General features: G+C 37.7%; 7 protein-coding genes across 7 annotated transcripts; 4 read left to right on the forward strand and 3 right to left on the reverse strand.

The window, feature by feature from the left end:
* Positions 1-117: 117 nt before the first annotated feature.
* LOC124414902 (ribonuclease H2 subunit C) lies at positions 118-1275 on the forward strand. Its single transcript, XM_046896058.1, has 3 exons — positions 118-514; positions 632-864; positions 947-1275. The coding sequence occupies exons 1-3, from the start codon at positions 367-369 to the stop codon at positions 977-979; spliced, it is 414 nt and encodes a 137-aa protein (XP_046752014.1). The 5' UTR covers positions 118-366; the 3' UTR covers positions 980-1275.
* Positions 1276-1501: 226 nt separating this feature from the next.
* LOC124414893 (transmembrane channel-like protein 7) lies at positions 1502-6505 on the reverse strand. Its single transcript, XM_046896049.1, has 3 exons — positions 5610-6505; positions 5277-5518; positions 1502-5182 (listed from the first exon to the last, which is right to left on the reverse strand). The coding sequence occupies exons 1-3, from the start codon at positions 5782-5784 to the stop codon at positions 3257-3259; spliced, it is 2343 nt and encodes a 780-aa protein (XP_046752005.1). The 5' UTR covers positions 5785-6505; the 3' UTR covers positions 1502-3256.
* A 301-nt stretch (positions 6506-6806) lies between these two features.
* On the forward strand, positions 6807-8728 carry LOC124414901 (superoxide dismutase [Cu-Zn]). The gene is made up of 4 exons (XM_046896057.1): positions 6807-7034; positions 7130-7226; positions 7781-7968; positions 8380-8728. Exons 1-4 carry the CDS (start codon positions 6969-6971, stop codon positions 8488-8490), a joined length of 462 nt encoding a protein of 153 aa, XP_046752013.1. The 5' UTR covers positions 6807-6968; the 3' UTR covers positions 8491-8728.
* Positions 8729-8789: 61 nt separating this feature from the next.
* LOC124414899 lies at positions 8790-10957 on the reverse strand. The gene is made up of 4 exons (XM_046896054.1): positions 10497-10957; positions 10313-10422; positions 9838-10151; positions 8790-9696 (listed from the first exon to the last, which is right to left on the reverse strand). Exons 1-4 carry the CDS (start codon positions 10658-10660, stop codon positions 9301-9303), a joined length of 984 nt encoding a protein of 327 aa, XP_046752010.1. The 5' UTR covers positions 10661-10957; the 3' UTR covers positions 8790-9300.
* A 655-nt stretch (positions 10958-11612) lies between these two features.
* Positions 11613-14620, forward strand: LOC124414895. The gene is made up of 2 exons (XM_046896051.1): positions 11613-11952; positions 12201-14620. Exons 1-2 carry the CDS (start codon positions 11848-11850, stop codon positions 14118-14120), a joined length of 2025 nt encoding a protein of 674 aa, XP_046752007.1. The 5' UTR covers positions 11613-11847; the 3' UTR covers positions 14121-14620.
* A 31-nt stretch (positions 14621-14651) lies between these two features.
* Positions 14652-17283, reverse strand: LOC124414894 (zinc finger protein 726-like). Its single transcript, XM_046896050.1, has 2 exons — positions 17026-17283; positions 14652-16909 (listed from the first exon to the last, which is right to left on the reverse strand). Exons 1-2 carry the CDS (start codon positions 17167-17169, stop codon positions 14762-14764), a joined length of 2292 nt encoding a protein of 763 aa, XP_046752006.1. The 5' UTR covers positions 17170-17283; the 3' UTR covers positions 14652-14761.
* A 1482-nt stretch (positions 17284-18765) lies between these two features.
* LOC124414499 lies at positions 18766-19791 on the forward strand. Its single transcript, XM_046895447.1, has 3 exons — positions 18766-18840; positions 19184-19382; positions 19670-19791. The coding sequence occupies exons 1-3, from the start codon at positions 18766-18768 to the stop codon at positions 19789-19791; spliced, it is 396 nt and encodes a 131-aa protein (XP_046751403.1).
* Positions 19792-19870: the final 79 nt, after the last annotated feature.

Consider the following 19870-nt stretch of genomic DNA (forward strand, 5'->3'; position numbering starts at 1 on the left):
CCTGTCAGGCCATATTTTTTCGGCGAATTATCAGTGACGCAATGTTTTCCCGCGCTCCCAAACCCGAGACATACGCATCGCATCTGGCATTTCAGGTTAGGTTAGTTAGGTTAGGTTACGCAGAGTCTTCGTTACTGACGCTTCGCGTGATTCACGCTGCTCCTGCTGCTGGTTCAAACGCGCGGTTTTCAGAGGTAAAAATCTGCACCGATTTAATGCAAGCACTTACGTGTCGTCGGATAACGTCTGAGCCGTGATAACTCGGCGTGTTTTCAAGATCTCTGGGTCTCGACGGTGGAATGTACAGTAGTAGCAGAGTAGAATTGGTATTCTCAAAAGTGCCGATCCAAACAGCCGCTGACAAACATGGCGATACATTTGAATTTGAAAAAGGAAATACTGACCAGCGAGAAGGAGTCGGTTTTGCACCTGATGCCTTGCGACATACACGGAGACGAACCGGCTCTTGTTTCGTCTTACTTCACTCCGTACATCCGCAGGAAAGATGACGAACGTGAGTTTTAGCACAAGGTTTTTACATCCCCAGCTGTCATAACGTATTTGCCAGTTATCGATACATTTTTTATTCTCATTTTGTTATTTATTCATTCTTTTTTACTCTTCATCTCAGATCTGACGACTTCCTTTCGCGGCTATCCTCTGCAAGGAAAAACCATAACTTTACCAAAAGGGTACACTGGATTGGTTCTCCACGAAAACAAAAATGCAGAGTCAGAATCACTTGATCGCAACCTCTTCGCTACAGGGAAATTTACTCAGTTTACCTACTGGAATTATGACAAACTACCTTCTAAGAACGACGCCGTTGTCGCTGCTCTAGAATGGATCGACATCGCCGAGGCAGTGAGCATTTTATCATTGAGTTATTAAGAAATTGGAATTTACAAAGAAACGGTGAATTTTATGGATATTAAATCTGTTTCAGCTTCATTCGAACGAGGACGACGTCAGCAATTGAGACTCACATGCTCAGGGATATTTAATAATTATAAGTAACAGTTTTCGTACCTGCACTTCAATCATCGTGTTATCATACAATGTTCAAATACTTCAAAGAAAAAATTTATTTTATCACATAGTTTCATGGATTTACTACATATCTAACAAATGTACTATAGCTACGAATTTTTGTGCTTGTGTCGGGCAGATGCAGATGTGATATTTCAATGATTATAGACCTTGTTGAAAGATTGCTCAATAACTATGCAATAGTAATTAGTATATTACTTTCGATTTTCTACTTATTGTAGATTGCAAAAATTTTAGAGCAGTGTACATTTGTTTAATACATTCGACCGAACCTGATTTTAATATTTCAACACTGTAAAAGCACTTGTTTTCAAATTATGTGATCGTTTTTCAATTACAAAGAAATTCTTGCTACTGTATTGGGTATTATTGAATAGGTGAAATATTACTTGTCTGCGATAAAATAATTATTTTCATATAATATGGATAATGTGTACTCTATTCATGTTCACTATTCAACATTATGCATTTATTATCTTGTTATGATCATAAATTTTGTATACTCATATTTACAGAATAAAATTTACATTCATTAATTCTAAATACATACACATACTATTCCTACCTTACTTATTTAGGTCGAGGTTACGTAGGTTTAATATTCATGGATCAGTCAAACATATTTTTGTTCAAAAACAAAAATGAATTCACATTCCAGATGCCTTGCCAGTTTATTGATGATGAGTACGCTCTTAGTTGCTCATCGCTGAAATGAATAATTTAACGCTACCTCACATCTTGAAAGCTAAGAATAGCAAATTTATTTCCAGATAATATTTGGTTTTAGCTTCAATTTTTCATTGCTATTTCGTAAAGTTTATTCATTTTTCTTCCCCTTTCTTACACAGAATAACTGTACTTTTATAGTATTAATACTACAGTTGCGTTTGAAACAGAATTTCCCTGCAAAATTAATTGTTACAGATACACTTACAGGCTTTTGGACAATCGAAACAATTGTAGGAACCACTAAAATATAAATTACTTAAACAAAGTTACAGTCTAAACTACGTTACACAATTCATCCTACTGTGTAATTCACTAATTCTATAGAGTAAGAATATTTTTTATTTATCCATTGAACAAAATAACCATGAGAGAAAACAGTCGTGTAGCTCTTCAAGTATCAAATACAATGATGATACGTTGAATTTTTCATTTTTTCAAGTATTTGAAGTTCCAAACTTGGATAAAAATATTCTCCCTGATATTCCGCTGGAATAGACACATTAAATTATTAGGCGCTAGATTATCGTTGAGGCTTCTGTACTCTATGAGGACAGTGTTTACATAGTTTATTTATGAATAGCTATTGGCCTTTGACGTATTTTCGTTACAGAATACTTACATAGTTTATAAAAATCACAGCCACCTATTTTTTTCCAACCGGTTTCCCACTGATACGTCACAACTGTGGTGGTTTAATATATTACGAACTATCTATAGGTCTCAAAATCAAGCGTTGACAAACAAAGTTCGCGTTAAAATAATAAATAACTATTAATTTGGACAGTGGTTGTTCGTATGCTCCTTTTTATTGTTTTTCTTTGGTAAAGCTATCAAAAACGGTTACTTCAAAAACTGAAATCTTTCCTATTAAAATATAAATTATCAATAAAAGCTTTTAATATAAACGTAACATGTTTGTTCTTGATGGTTATTATTTTTTAATAATACTGAAGCCCTTACTTTAGTAATTCGCTTTGCTACAGATTATGAAATTTTTTTTTTTCTTATTCATTCATAGTTACGATTATTTATCCGCAGTATATCAAAAGTTTAAACGGAAATATTTATGTATATCCCTTGTATTATAGGGGCAGACTTTTTCTTCGCAAACCTTTTTTCGTATAAATGTCATAAAAAATTTGTTACAAAAAATGTAATCTCACACTAGAGATCAGTTGTGTAACTTGTTCATAGGTACAAATTTGTAAATACAATTCAATTTAAAAGCATTCAATTTAAAATTTGTAGCCGTGGTCCACCTAAATTATAAGAAATATTTGAACACGATCAAAATAACATAAGCTTGTGTAGAAACTATTAGACGTTGTACAGTAGACTATATTACAAATTTGGCAAAGTGGCAAGATATTGTGTTAAAAATATTTGGAAAACAACCAAACTTTTTTCGACATACCTGAATAATTATTTAATAGTGCTTCTTGTGAACCCAGCTTTTTTCATTGCCTGATGTAAAAAATTACTGCATAAAGTTACCTAACTCACTAGATTGCTCCTGTCTAAATTTTGCCTGATCTTGTTGCTGCTTGATAAAGGCACTCAGCCGGTTCAGCAAAAATTGTTTATCATGTCCCTCGAGTACTAATTGATTTTTCAAGACAATTATCATGTGTTTGTTAGCTGCGGAAACTGCATAGTAATAATATAATAGCAATGCTAGAAAAATGAATGCCGGAATGCCGAAGCCGGCAGTGCTGAAGAAAAACAATATCGATTGTAACCAGTTGGGAAAGTCCATGAAAGTTGAAATAACCAGTGACCAGACTGTATCCCTGCCCCTGAAAGGCCCGCAAGACTTTGAAGGAAATAGTTCCGCTATAGCATAGCCCACTGGGATGATAGCCAATGTGTAAGCCAGTAGCAATACGAGCATGAATAGAGAATTGGAACGACTCGCTCTGTAAACCTGGCTTGACGGTGTGCTATTCACCAAACAGGCAAACTTTTTTACGTAAAACAGAAAAAAAGAACCAATGACTGCCATCAGGGGTAGAAGAGGGGCAAAGAAACAGCCCAGCCAGCAAATTGTTTGAGAATACACAACATCTAAGACGTGTTTGGGCAGATCGAACTCTTGTTCGCCTATAAATCGTAATATCTTGTTTTCCGTATGCCGCGCGATCATAGATCGTGGAAAGTTTACAAAGAATGTCACAATGAATTGGACTAAGAAGTCGGTTACAAAAAGCTTGAAGAACTGTTGACCGACATAGGTTTCCCAGCATACCGGCTGCAGATTGGAGCTATTGTAACATTCGTCCTCACCAACTTCTTGGACGATCAGCTTATAAAAGGTGGTAAGCAAGACGCACAGAGAAGCGAGTCGCAGGAAGACTGTCCTCAGCAAAGTTATTCTCACAACGAATAAAGGGCTATAATTTTCCAAAACTATCAAATACCTGAACAGCATTGGAATTGTCAGGTTTAAACCAACTATGCACATGTATGGTAAAAATTCGAAGAGTAGCTGTCTGATGTTACTGATTGATATTTGAAAGCCCTGGCTGCTGCTGGTTACCGGAGACGAAACGACATGTGTATAAGAAAATTCAATAATGTAATAAATGAATGTGGCGCTGCCTATAAGTACTGATATCACAAATATATTAACCAACAAACGAATCAGGAATAACTTGATCTTCTCCTCTCGCGTGCGATTTTGCCTTTCCTCCTCCATTCTTTCTGCCTCTATAAATGCCTTCATTTCGTTGTACAATGCCTTGTGCTTTATGACAGCAGATTTCTCATTGTGAATGCAGTAATCCCACCCACCGAATACCAAGTTACAATACTGATAAAACTGGCCCTCCCCCTCCACGACTCTTTCCTTGAAACCTCGGGCTGCTGATCTGACCACCGCTATCAGACTTAATAGGAAAATCGCTACGATAGTACAAATATATGCTAATGGCAAGTTGTATAAGAGCCCATCGCCATCCGTGCCGTATGTTTGATACGTGTAAAACCCGTAAAATAGCAGAGTGAATTCCATAATACCGGAACCTTGGACTAGGTCAGTGATATCGGTGGATGTGCTCGTGGTAGTGTTCTGATATGCTTGAGAGCAGCAGGCGACACTGCCATTAGTGGAATTGGTACCGTAGACGCAGGAGTCAGCCTCTGGTGCCACCATCAGTATTGTGGGCAGAAGGATGAAAGCCAGTATCAGCAGGAACAGCCGTACGTTTAAGAACATCAGCCATTTTAAGAACAAAAAATATGCTACAATGCCCGTGCCAAAGTTCCCTTCAATTTTTTTCAAACTGTGGTGCCAGAGTTCCATTTTTGAGTAAGTCTCTTTCAACCGAACACTAAACTGCTGCCACGCCTTTCTACGCTGCCATTTCAGCTGATCAAATCCTTGCAGTCGTAGTTTTGTGGCACTCTAGGAAAGAAGAGAATGTGATATTAGTTACTACACAGTTTACATCTAATTCAATTTAAAAGAAAGAACAAGGAAAGATCGTAGAAATTTTTACCTGCAGCTGATTTTTCAGCTGTAATTTTTGAGCCATGCAAATCGGCATCGCCTTTATTTGCATTATTTCTTCCCAAATTCTTTCCTCATTGGACAAGTTTTCCGAGAGGTCAGGCAGCGTCGCTACTGCAACGTCGTGCACGTTGGTGGACATACGTCGCACTGTGCTTGCCCCACGGGATCGAGTGCTTGTTCTTCGTCTAAGCGTAGTTCGAGGCTCATTTCGAACACGCTTTGTGGTTGCTGAAACAAAGGAAATGGTAGAATTTAGAAAATGAGTAGCAATGACAAATTATAGGATGGAAAAGATTACAACAATGAAAAACTGTCTTACCAACACGGGTTTTTTTGCTTGGTAGTAGCGTGGCTATGTGTGACGGATCCCTTTGCAGCGCCTGAAGGTCAGCCTCGATGGCCGCAGGATAGCTTTCTTGATAGAATTCTGCCCCAGCTTCTTCCCACCCTTGACCGCCTCCTCCGCCTCTTTTTTTTCGCTCACCACCAGACATTTTGGTTTTGCGATTATTTGTCAGACAGATTTATTAGACACAGTATTGCTGTGTTGCCAAGAGCTAGACAGCTGTTGTGATCGGTGTGGAATATTTGTACTCAGTGGCAAGATATGGTACAAGGAAAGAACTCGAGTCAATGCTATGAATGACACAGGAAATTGAAAAGCTTATTAGCAACCGCAATACATCCGAACACGATAAATAAATAGATATAATCAGACGTTGATCGGAAACGGTACCTCCACGTTTGGCAAATTCGTTTAATCCATGATAAGCGGTATCAGTTTAATCAGTGTACCGATGAGTAATAACTAACGCGGAAACAACACATATCACTTATCAATTCACAATCTGGCTAAGTCCGAGATTGTCTGAGACACCGACAAGTTATACACAATTCATACGTGATCGCCGCGCATTTTCGACTTCACTTAGAAATTACTGTTCCAGGGAGTCGGATTTCCCGATCTCCATTTAAGGTATTTTCATAATTCTAAAACCCATTTTTGATCGAGAGCACTGACCGTACTTCTCTCGTGAAACGGAGAAAGAGATCGGACCGTGTGATAAAAGTCTTGTCTAGATCGAGCGAGGCTGAACCGTAAACACACTTGGGCATCGTCGTTTTAATTGTAAACGTCAAACTTATTTTTCAGCGTGAGCTGCTTGATGGCTGAAAGGAAGAACACGAATCGAATGCCAGCTACGCGCAGAGCCAGAATCGCAAGGTGGCGTCATCTCTGAAATATCAATAAAATAAGATTCTTTGGCGGTTGGCGCCACCTTGCGGGAGAGTTGAAAAACACATTTAGGTCGCATGTCGGTACCACTGATCTCTACTATACACGTGATCGGTACACTCTGTCTCTCTCCTTCTCTCACTCTCTACGCCCTGATTGGCTGAGCAAGCTTTCCCAGCCAATCACGGTCCAGAATGAGAGAGATAACATGAACTCAATTTACATGAATGTGTGAACCACGATGATACTCGACCGTTCCGCCATTGACCATAATATCTTTCCACACGGCACTCAAACATCACTTAGCATTCATGATTCAGCATTAGAACGCAGAATATCAGAAATCATTTCGAGTGGCCAGTTGTGATCAGTCGCATTTGATCAACAGCGAGTAACACCACGATCCATTTCTTCGCAACCGGTGTCTCATACTAATCCAAAATGACCGTGAAGGGGGTTTGCGTTCTGAACGGAGAAGTCAAGGGCACCTTATTCTTCGAACAGGCTGTAAGCTTCGGAAAAGATTTGTTTGTTCTTCTTTTTTTTTTTAATGCCTCTTTGATACCCGCTCCTACCTCAATTCGTCGTAATTACAATTTCAGGGAGATTCTAGCCCCGTCAAAGTCACCGGAGAAGTGACCGGTTTGAAACCTGGACTTCACGGCTTCCACATTCACGAGTTCGGCGACAACACCAATGGTTTGTATACAGAAAAATTGAAAAACAAAAATATATGAGGTAAGCACTTACCTTGGTACCAGCGAGAAATTACGTCGCTCATGTAACATCGTTATTTCAGACACTTCAAGTCTGACTTTCAACAAAAAATAGAATTTGACTTGGTGATCATAAGTCAAGGTTCATGGTCAACAAGCAAAAAAAAATAAAAACTTATCTCCTTGTTATATAATCCAATACCGTTCATTAATAAGATTGTAATAGTTATCCTTGTGCTGAGTCACTCTCAATGTTATGTAATTGAACCAATTAATTTTATTACTAGTACCGTTATTTTTATAAGAGATTAATGACTTGATAAAAACTGACCTCATAATTGAGAAAATTCGATGCCTGAGGGATTGGTTCCTCGTGACGTTTTACTACATATGTAGACTCTGTTTTCCATACTTTGCCCTGCTTTGAATGGCTGATGAGTTTTGACGCGTTGGAGCAACTTATCTGTTTCGCAAGTCACTACTTCTTACATTATTCAAGCTTATCTACGTGTGGAATAATACAAATACTTTTTTAAGGGTGCACCAGTGCTGGACCACACTTCAATCCATTGGGTAAGGAACACGGAGCTCCAACTGCCGAAATCCGTCATGTTGGTGACTTAGGAAACATCGAGGCTGGAAAGGATGGAGTTGCCAAGGTCAACATAACAGACAAGCTGATTCAGCTGCAGGGACCGCACAACATACTTGGCAGAACAGTTGTGGTACGCGATCCACTGAAATGATACTTTTTTTTTGGTCATAAAAAACAGATATACCGTCAGCCAGGGTGGCGACGGACCAAGAAAAATTAGGGAATTATAATGGACTATAGAAGACAACTTACTTTGGTTATAAATTATTTTTAAACTTTAGCGATGCTTTGGCTAAGCTAACTTCTGGAAATGGTATTGTTCAATTTCTAATTATTTGTTTGTTTTCGAATCCAAATTTATACATTGACAGTGCTCAATTTCTGGATCTTTTGTTCATGAAAGCTGCCCAACATTATAGGGATTTCTGAATTTTTTGATGGGAAAATTTAGAGATTTTCATTAGACCACAATTGTTGTCACCTTATCAGTACGTATTATGCTTCTGTTAAAATGTGCTAAATCTTATGGTGAATATCGCAGGTCCACGCAGATCCCGATGACTTGGGCCTGGGTGGGCACGAGCTGTCCAAAACAACTGGAAATGCGGGAGGTCGTTTGGCTTGCGGTGTTATTGGTATCACAAAGGCCTGACTGCGCAATAAAATGTGAAAAGTTGTCACAAATATATCAACACTGACAGTTTATTCTTACTTTTACGTTTATTATTATGATTATTATTAATACTGGTCTCTTGAACTTTCCAAAAGTTACTCGTCATTCCCTGTATGTACTATTAGCATAGTCACATTGTTCTGAAAAAGAAACCACCAACTATCTCGCTGAGCCTTGTGCCAGCGATATATATGTGTAATAAAATTTTCAAAAATAATTTAATCGCATTCTTCAGTTTTCTTCAAAATGGACATCACACCTAGTGAGTGAAATAATAATTATCACCAACGTTAAACTTTTATTTCGTATATTCGTTTTACAATTATTAATGATTAATCTTTCACAATACTGCTGTAGACTCACTCGAAATAATAAAGAAATTTAAATTGGTTCTTTGTAGAAATAACTACTATTTTTTCGATCGAGTGATTTCTCGATATATATAAATAGGTAATAACATGCGATGGCCTGTACAATTCCATAAATATCCAACAATTCTTATCATTCCATTATAAAAACAAAAATATATATACCTATATAGCGCAGATTAAATACAGTACCAGTTCTACTCTTTACCGAGAATAGAAGTTGATAATTGCAAACACAAATCATCAGTCTTTGAAGCTTAATCCAGGGACAATAGTAAGAACCATGCATTTCTATCATTCGTCACTGTTGATTTTATATACAATTTATTTTGGTAAATAAAACCTGCAGAATACGACGATTCATCACTACTGAGAAAGTAATCTGAAGACAAATATTAATGCGCAGAAAATAATTTTCAAATCAGTAATCACTAAATCTTCCACGAGGTTGAGGAACTCTTTGCCCATATGCGTATCGGTTTTGAGCTTGGGAAGGATATTTAATTGCTTTGTGGCCTGACCAGCCATTATTTGCATTGAATGATGCCGATATCGCATTAGGAGGGATTGGAGGTCCTGTCGAACCTCGCCACAACATGACGAGTAACAAATAAAATCCACCAACACATTTGGTGAAGAATTCAATAATTCCCATAGTTATGGGTGTTGTCGACCGAATTACGTTTGACAATTCTCGAATTAATTTCAAACTGTAGTCACACAGGAACTTGAAAGCTTCTATCAGGAAAGTCACCACGACCAGGATCAATACTGAACAAAATTTGACGGTCTCCCGAATGTTCTCATACGTCAATACCTATAAACACAATAAAATATCATATCAATTTAGTGGTATAAAACGAAAAATTGAAGGCTCACTTGAAAAGGCCAGTTAAAAGGATAAGAATAGTTTAGCGTACTAGTAGTAACTTGAAGAATATAACAAAATTGTTTTTACATTCTTAACATTCAGTATGCACCAGGCAGATGCGTCAACCAATAGATGTAATACGAAATTTCGCACTTGAGACCATTCGAGCTCCTGGAAAAACTTGTGTAGATCAAAATTCTCTAAAAGCTCAGACGAAACTGGCTCCCCTTTAGAGGTCTGGCTGTTTTCAGCATGAAATGATCGCAGGTGTTTTAATCTCAGACATATTTCCCTTTGGTACAAGTCAACCGACTGTATTTGAAACCAGTGTTTACCCAGAGGTATTTGGAAGAGGTTCACCCAGAGGCAGTAACCTTTTGGCGTTCCATCATGTTCGTTATCTGTTACGCCGAAAAAATGGGAATTATATATCATTAGAAATACAAAATTTGGATACTGATTTGACCTTCGTTCTTACGTCAAAACTTTTAAGAGTATAAATAGTCAACAAGAGTCCAAAAAAGATCATCTCTCGTGGTACACCATAGACCTGGTCACTTACCAGTTACACCAAACCATAAACTTCGTCCGTAAGTCTCACGAGTCATTCTTGTAGCTTGTATTAAAGCAGTTGAAAAATCTGCTTCATCAGTGTTCACAACGACCAAATCTCTGTGGAAAAATAAGAAGAATGTGGAGATGCTGAAGCTGGAGCGATTTGGAACATAAATTTCGCGAAATTCTACCTGTATGTGGAAAGGAAATCTACGTAGTGTCGCTCTACGTATTCTCCGACGAATACTTTTCCAACGAGTATTTGTTTCAGGGAGGTTAAAGCCGTTTGCTGGCCGTTTGTAGAGTCGGACAAATCGGTCCATTCCGAAGCGTCGGTGTCGTTCGGATCTTTCATTATGATCGAAATGCGAGCTCTAATCTTTTTTTAAAGATGATCAGTGAATTGTGAGGATCTTCCAGTTGAGAACTAATATCGTTTTGACAGTTGACTGAATCATTATATTACTCCAACTCAGCGAATTTCACTCATGGTAGAAAATAATTCAGCATATTACTTCTGGCGAGTAATTTTTTGCGACTACTTTTACAATCGACAAACTTTTTTTATACGTATGCGTACGTAATATCATTAATTATTTACGGTCTTTGGCGGCTGGACACGCGACTGAAATAAGTCGTTGTCGAACAAGTAACAAGTGCTCTCTGTTCCAGCTGATTGCAAATTCATTTTCGAAAGTTCCATGCAGAGAGCAGCACTTGAAACCTGTTTTTATTCAATCAATCTAACAATAAAGGTATATTTAAAAAAACAATGAGGAACAAACTGATTATTTTCTCACCTTCAATGAAAAATTGGCTGGTTTTTATTCTCCGATGATAAAAATCAACTTTATAATTTTGCTACATGAAAAAAATTTGAATTTTTATTATTCCCGGGTGAACAAAACACGATCAGTGGTTGACAGGAACGGAACCAACCAGTCCATTCCGTTCCGCTGTTTAACCGGTTCAAACTCCGCATTCGGTTCGAAATGTTCGGCGTGAATTTTGCTCGATTAAATTTACATTTCATAGATGCAAAACATACATAAATTGCATTCAATCATAATTAACATGTGAAGTAACGTAAATTTCTATAATATTCAAAGAGTGGCTTTCAATCTTGTGTAAATAGTGAAAACTGCTTATAATTCGACTATGATCGAATCGAAGATCATGCATTGACGGCACTGTTGAGTGGCGCGAGATTTGAATTAACCGCCATATTAACAATTATTTGATCCTGTTGTTCATCTATACTCGTCTGCACAAACATGGGTATAACATGCGACCACATGGCGATGGCGGCATAACTGAATTGAACCGAATAATAAAAGGTCCATTATTTACCGGTAAACGTGAGTATTGTGCGAATTACGTCGAGACACAGTTACGTATCCTTAACACATGATGTCAATATTTATTACGCTGTCTTCGCCGTATCAAGAATTCACTCAATCGCAGTAACAGTACAAGATTTACCTAAACGTTTGTAGAACGATGGAAAAATAACCTCCCATTTTCGTATACTTTGTGTATACAATGCTGAAGTTTTGTCCGTTGTGCGATAAAAATGGATACAAGAAAAAACTTATGCTCTTCCAAATCAATCTCGAGGAGGCCGTGTGGCTTTGCGAGTCTCCGAAGGTAAGAATTACACTCTTTATTTATATTTTATTAAGCATTGGATAATTCGTTAAGTTGTAGAAATGACAACTTTCACAGTTACCGTTTACCCAATTGCTCTTGTGCTGAACCGTGCAAATAGGAATTTAAATTTCAGTCGTTATTCCGTTCGCGATATCATGTAAATTTTGAATTACGCTTATAGTACCTTCTAGCGTTATGCCAATTATCATGTGAAGTCGTGGTGATTCTACTCTTAAATTTTCTAGTGCCCTTGGCCGTTTGGATATCAGGAATTCAGATTTGTGGCAAGAAAAATCGGGGAGACTTGGTCTGCGACATGGGAACAGCCCAAGCCGGGAATAGTGGTAAAATCATCTGAACCCGTTCATATTTCCCTCAATGAACTTGGTTTGGATACTCCGCCAGTGACACCGGGCAGCGGTTACGAAGTGGCACAGAAAGAGTTGTCTATCGGTGATGGTACATGCACAGCGACTAGTCTTAATTTAAATACGAACAATGTGGTTAAAGCCAAAAGCCATGCTCGAACAAAGAGTGATGACAGTAAACTGCAAGGTTCCGTTACCAGTGAATGCGGAAGTATTGATGGCGAAAGTATAGAAATTGGATTAAGCAGGGAAGAGGAAACGTTACCGCATACCAGCAAAAGTAGTGGTTACAGTTTCAATAGCGAGGAAACGTTGAATAGTGACAATCAAAGACTTGGAGTTAGCGTTAATTTGTCAAAAATAAGTAGTGATTTTAGTTTAGAAAATGATGTGAATTTAGAGAGCTTGAGTAAGTCTCGTTTGGATTCTCAAGAATTTATCGATGCCTGTGATGCTGCGGAAGCAGCGACGGAATCGGTATTTAATATTAGTAAACCGTTAGTCAGCAAACCCGCGGCCAGAGCAATAGACAATCACAAGATCTTGAACAATTTGGATTATGTGAAATCTGATTCGACTGTAAAATGTAAAGAATGGTTGAACGGCAATACTAAGACTACGGTAAAGAAGGAATCTTTTCTTCCTGGCGTTGACACTAAGAAGGAAGAGATCGTCTATAGGGTTCAAGCGGTGGCGCAGCAATCATGCAGTAGGGTGGTAATAAGTAGCAAAGAAAATGCAAGTGACGCAAAGCAATTTCCTAAAGTGCAAATGATCCAAAAGTCAAGTGTGAAACCAGTTGAAACTGTCACTTCTCCAGATCGAAGAAATAGTAATAGATCTCTTCCTGTAGTGGTGACCAATTTGCCAGAGAAGAATGATGCAGTTCCACTGGCAGTACCAAATAAAAGACAAAAAACAATTGGAGACATAACGAAGAATGTAAACGTTGTGGAAAAAAAGAAGATTCCCAGTACAAACATCATCGATCGTATTACCGTCAGCGATAAACTTGTCCCACAAAATGCTACAGTTCAGGATAATTGTTCCAGTATTATTAAAGTGGAGCAGAAGACTGTAGTCATAGATGGCTTACCGCCGATAAATGTATCGTATGAGATCCCAAGTTTCGGCGAAATGTACCGTGCTCTTCACAGTTCAAAGTATAGCGATGTAACGAAAAATGTGAAAGTGGAAATTGACCCAGGTCAAGAACCAGTGGCTGACAATTCTATTTTCTCCATTCATACCAAAGCTGAGTTTGTCACTGATTGTGAGATTAAAAATAGTCCATCTACAACCAGTATTATAACTAAGGTTGACACTACATCGATAAAAAAACCATTGAAACGAATGATTAACAAGACTAATAAATATCAAGGCTTCAACTTTGATTCATTAAAGAAAAAATCCAAAAGTAATTCTCTGGGCCAAAGCGACGAGAATAATAAAACTAGTGTTCACAATGTACCATCGCCTGATAACGCTTCTACGTGTTCCGATTTCACATATACATCAGAAACGTCATGCGTTACCACAGTTATTAATGATTCAAAGTTAGGATCTGTTGGTTCTATTAACAACAGTAACCTGAAGTCTAGTTCTGGCATGGAGAATTTCAGTATGGCAGTATCAAGCTCAGATTCAAAAGGCAATAATATGTTTACTCCAGAGAACGATGCAGTGCTGGATTCAAGTTTAAGTCTAGACATGGTTTTAGATGACTTGCTGCTCAACGATAGTGAAAACTTGCCGCAAACTTTTGGAGACGATTGGTTAACGTCTTTGTTCAATTAATTCTAAAACTGAGCGGTTCGATATCAAACAGTTGCAATTGCTGCCTGGGATTAGTATGTAAAAATGGCAAATTGTTTTTTTTAATTGTTAGCGAAATGAACCTTGTGGACTGTTACTGCAGGAGAAAATGTACAAATAACATAATTTTAATTAAGAATAGCTTACAGCACACTAGCGAACTCAGTCCTGATTTACCATTAAACAATACCGGATATTATTCAATTCAAACAATGTTGTTTAAAAATAATATTTGTATAGTTTAGGTCATGTACAACAAATGGTACATCAAACGACAATTACTACCAAATGTTTGACAATTCATACTTGATGAAATTTATTCATTGAATTACTGGCAAATTTAATTAGAGTCAAACCTGCATGAATGAATAGCCATTGTATGAACGTTATTATTTGTCAACGTTTTAATTCACACGTTCGATATTTAATTTCACTACATACATACATATTTTTATATTCTTAATATTGCTTTGTACAGTTGATCGTTTATATTAGAATAAACTATCCATTCACGTCAATTCTCTACTTAAATTAATTATTTGCTAAATATTAGCAACAAGTTCTTAAGCTAGCAGTTAAATTTTTTTCAGAATCGAAATATTGAAATTATATTCTTCTGGTAATCATGAACAATCGTTCCTCAGAGTAGCCTGGGCATCCAATTCAATTGTTTCTTCTCGTTCTACGATTAGCCTAACATCGTTATTAACTTGACTGGCGCTAGCCTCGGTAAATAATAAATTATCGCCATCAAACGATCTTGCATTGACAACAATACAACAATCTCTTTTTTCTACAAACTCGGAATGTTTTCTTTCAAAGTGTTTCGTGAGATTTCCTTTTTGCGTAAACCTAAGATCACATTTTGAACAGGCAAAAGGTCTTTGTCCCGTATGCACCATCACATGTTGTTTCAAATTATATATCGAGTAAAATTCCTTTGAACAGAACATGCACTTGTGCTGTCTTTCAAAAGTATGGAATCGTCTTATGTGGTCATTTAACTCTGATAATTTTCTAAAACTGTCCTCGCAGTGATCGCATTTCCGCGGTTTGCCTCCTCCGTGTCCTGCTCTGTGCAATTCCATTTCTGTTAATTCAGAAAAGCTTCGCCCGCATATGTCGCAAGTGTGAGGTCTCTCACCTTCCTTGTGTATTTTGACGTGCTTAGTTTTATTTGCCTTCTGGGAAAAATTCTTGCCACAAATTTCGCAAGAGTATGGTTTCTCGCCTGAGTGAATTCTCGAATGTTGTTGCAAAGCCCCAAGTTGAGCAAACGATTTCAAACATATTTTACAGTCGAATGGTTTCTCGCCTGTGTGTGTGCGCATATGTTTTTCAATGTCGCTCGGTCTCAGAAAAGGCTTACTGCAAATATGACATCGATAACGTGGATTGCTGTGGAATTTTTTGTGAAAGTTCAATTGTCCCAACTGAGCGAAACGTCGGTCACAAATTTCACATGCATACGGTCGTTCTCCAGAATGTACCGAAGAATGTCTTTTCAATAACGAACTGCTGGCAAATATTCTATCACATTCTGGGCAAGGGTGATCGACTTTTCTCGGACAGCGTCCTCTCCTCTTTTGTTCTCTACCCAAACTTATTAATTGTGTCTTACTTGTCCATTCACTCAACTTCTCTTTCACTCTCACAGCGCAGACCTCGCTTGATGCTAAAGCGATGCTTTTATCCCTCCCACAGAAAGATATCTGTTCATTCTTTGCTTCAACTAATCCATTGATTTTCTTCAACTCTGTAAACTGAGGGTCTTTGATTACAGAGTCGTTATTTAAGCCTTCCAATGTCGGCGTGCCTTCATTTTCCAGCTCAAAATTTTCATCCAAGTATGCAAAAGCATTCAAGTAATTGGTACTGCCCTCAGCATCGTTGGATTCTGCAGACGTCTGTTCGCTTTCTTGACAATCATTAGGCGTGCAACACCCCGCATAATGTTCCGTGACTGAATCTAAGTCATTGAAGCTATTCTCGCACCGCAAACATTTATATTTAATTAGTTGTTCGATGTATTTTCCACAGCGTATTTGCTGATGGATTTCTTCAACTTGGTAACAATCCGCATCGACATTGTAATTAGACGACGAAATTTCGTCTAAAGTTGAACCTGATTCTTCGAAAGTTTGTAAATCTTCATCGGTTTCCCTTTCCTCAAATTTCTCTACAGGCGTTGCATCTTTCGTAGCATCATCTATCGGCAATGATTTATCCTTAAAGCGAATTCCCTGTGTCAAATCCTCTACATCATCGTTACAAGTGTTTTCAACAATTTCAGATTCGGTTTCACCTTCCACAATTATTTCATCAACAGAACGTTGATCTGCATCGAGGCACATGATATGATGTTCGGGTATATTTCGCTCCAGGTCAAAGTCACTGCAATTTTTATGTTTTGCAATATTTTCTAAGTCTGAAAGTTTATCTAAGCTCTGATCACCGAAGAAACATTTCTCCTTCGGTTTCGGTTGCGATTCTAAATCATTCCGCAATACAACTTGTAGTCCACCTGTTAGATCTCCATCGCATAGGTTCCTTTCGTTATCTTTGGATAAAGATTTTCCCACAGACTCTGAAAGATCGGAATCATCTTTCAGTTTCGGCTCTGATTCTTTGACGATATCCTTGGCTTCTCCATAGTTATGAATCAGCATGAAATAGGCTTGGGAACAAGTTTCACGAAAGGCATAGAAGTTGTTTACCGCTTCTTCGCAAGTCGTGCATATTCGCTTTGGAAAAGCATCGTCCTCTTGAATCTAAGAAAAATAAGAAAGGAAAGAAATAGTTTGCCAAATTTTTATGTACTCAATTTATTTGTGTTTCATCGCTGGTAAAGGAGATATTTTTAGCTTATTTGACAATCGCTACGTACTGTAAGTGATACGCAGACCATGATCTTCATGACGAGTGATACGCCATTCAGATACTTTTGGGGAAATATTGGTATAAATTCATTTTCGTCAACCTTTGCCAGGCATAAGCGACACGTGTTTTCTATACTATTATTTCCCCGCATCGTTGGTTATTCGAAGTGTCTTCATTATCGTATGTTGTTACATAACCTCAAATAACATCACTGACAGTCGTTATTGTCGTTAATACCTTACAAGCCCGTCTCAAACGTGCCACTTTGACGTGTCTTTGTTTATCCCCACTCTCAGTCTACAGTACCTACAAATCCGTGTCGTAAATCCATTGAATGAAAAATACGTTAGATTGAAATCAAGCTCAGCAATGCGTTACAGATAATATGGAATGCAAGTTATAGTTGAATTGCATCTGGATTATTGCTTTACAGATTATAGCGCATCTCGTATAGTATATCATTTGGTAAATCATCGAATGTTTGACTCATTTCTTGAGTCCTCTGTACTAATTAGAAAGAGACAAAACCAGCATTTGAGCCCATTGGGATTATCAAGTCGCAGTGTGCCATCTGGTGGAGAAAAATCAAACTAATTCAACTAGGCTAACGGCTGTTCGTTGAGCGTGTTTTTTCATTTATGAATGATGGAACAGGTATATTACTGATAATGTTTAATCAATTTATGCGGCATAAGTAATTTGATAGTCCAAGAATTACGATTTGTCTTTATTAAAATTTAAAAAAACTTAGGTTATGTGCTGATAAAATGGCGCCGACAACCGGGCTCTGACGTCATGAGGACATTTTCCAACACTCGCTATCTCATTCGGCACGCTCCGCTCGTGGTAAAGCATACGCGGTGCGCCTTCGAGATTGAATAATTTCAGTGCAGACAGATCAACGGCTGCTGCGCGCGCATTTGAAAAATTATATTTCAGAGCAGGCAACATGTGTTTCACACCTGTGCGCGTGGCAGATCATATAACATTGCGTCATCACAGCGAAAAAATACCTGTCTAATCGAGCGTGTTTAATCACTTCGATCATGTTAGCATTTAGTTGTATATACGATTATGCGATTTTGCAGGGTATAATTAATTAATTGCTTAATTAGCCGTAATATTTCTACCAGCTGTTGGCTCGCAGTAATTGAAAAATATTATAACATCTGGGCACACATAATAAGGAATGGAAATTACGTCAATTAAAACAATGACTGTTTTCATCTATAGTTAATAATTATTATGAGCGATTGGCCAAAATATTTTTACCGAATATTCTATGGAACAATAGATAATTGCGGAGGTTCCTTCCTCGGTGGAAAAATATTTTTGCGCCATTCTCGATCAAAATTTTTTAACGATTATAAGAACTTCGTGAAGCTCTGAACAAGTCGTATTAACTCGCACTTTCATGTAGTTCGAACGATTTCAGAGATTAATTGACCTAAGCTGAGATTTATTTAAAATAGTTTTTATGTCGGTGGAAAATTTTTATTAAAACTTCAATAAAGTTGAAGCTTTTTATGTTTCTACAAAATATACGAAATTTTTCTGTTATGGGACGCGTTAATTAGTGATTTTTCAAGAAATTTTCTTAAAACCTTTATTTCAATCTTTCCATAAACTTCAATTTCAATTTCTGGATTCGAGTGCCGAAGACATTAAAAAAATTCCAGTAAAATTCTCTACGTATAATCTCTGTAGTGGTTTTGATTTTTTTCTCATATATTCGACAATTGCAACGATGGTCCGTTTAGATGAAGCTAAAAATGATATGAATGAACAAAGTAAAACGAATTTTGGGAATCAACATGAGCTCGTATGTACCGTGCATGAGCAATAATTGTAATTAAATATGTTAGTACGCAATTCGAATCACGTGTTTTCGAGCTAGAATCGCGCACTTGTGTCAAGCTATCGAATAAATTCGGGGTCGATCGATTGGTATAAATACGAAACCACCGGTTCACGTTCCTCACTGAAATATCTTTACCGAGGTACATCCAGATACTTATCATGAAGCAAGTCGCAGCTCTGTTTTTCACCGTTTTGGTGTGCTTCCAACTCTACGTTACGATCGAAGCTGCCTGTGAGTATGAGAAATCTACTTAATTGTGGCTTATAATATTAAATTGGTGATTAAATTGGCTCGTTTTTTTAAGTATTCTCAAGAAATCCAAACGCAGATCGAGCTCTATGTTATTATAAGATACTTTAATCTTAGCAACTGCCGATATCTTTCGATAACTGTTTTCGTACTTTCGTTTTTTTCAGCCATACTGACTGCTTTGGAAACTGCCGCTTCAGACGCAGCATCAACTTTGACTGGCACTTCTTCATCCAACTCTTCAGACACGATCAGTAAGTAGACAAAATCGTCAATTAGCTGATTGTGTGTAAATATACGTTCACATATAGTTCACATGCAGCAGCATATGTATAACACAAACGCTTGTAATTAAGTAGAAGTATTGTCAATCAATTTAAGTGTCGCAGCGTTTTTCAAAAACGTACCGGCACCCTGTTTGCCAAGTTTCGAATCAATTACGACAGGCGGAAGCCGCAGAAAGTGTGATAAAACTAAAACACCGGCTCCCGCAAGCAGCATACGTTCATTCGTAATCATTTTCCATGTTTGCCTGTTTCAGCATTAGCCGAGAACACGATGTCGTCAGCGGTAAGCGACATGGAGTCACTTGTATCCGCCGCAAAAACACAGATGGAAACAATGGCTCTTTGGTTCACCACTCTTTTTATACCAACGGTTTAAATAAAATTAATTATATCCACGCTGAAAGATATATCTGCAGTCTGTAAAATTACAATATGATTTTAAATAAAGCAAGCAT

Source organism: Diprion similis, chromosome 14, assembly GCF_021155765.1.
Source record: "Diprion similis isolate iyDipSimi1 chromosome 14, iyDipSimi1.1, whole genome shotgun sequence".
NCBI classification, from domain to species: domain Eukaryota; kingdom Metazoa; phylum Arthropoda; class Insecta; order Hymenoptera; family Diprionidae; genus Diprion; species Diprion similis.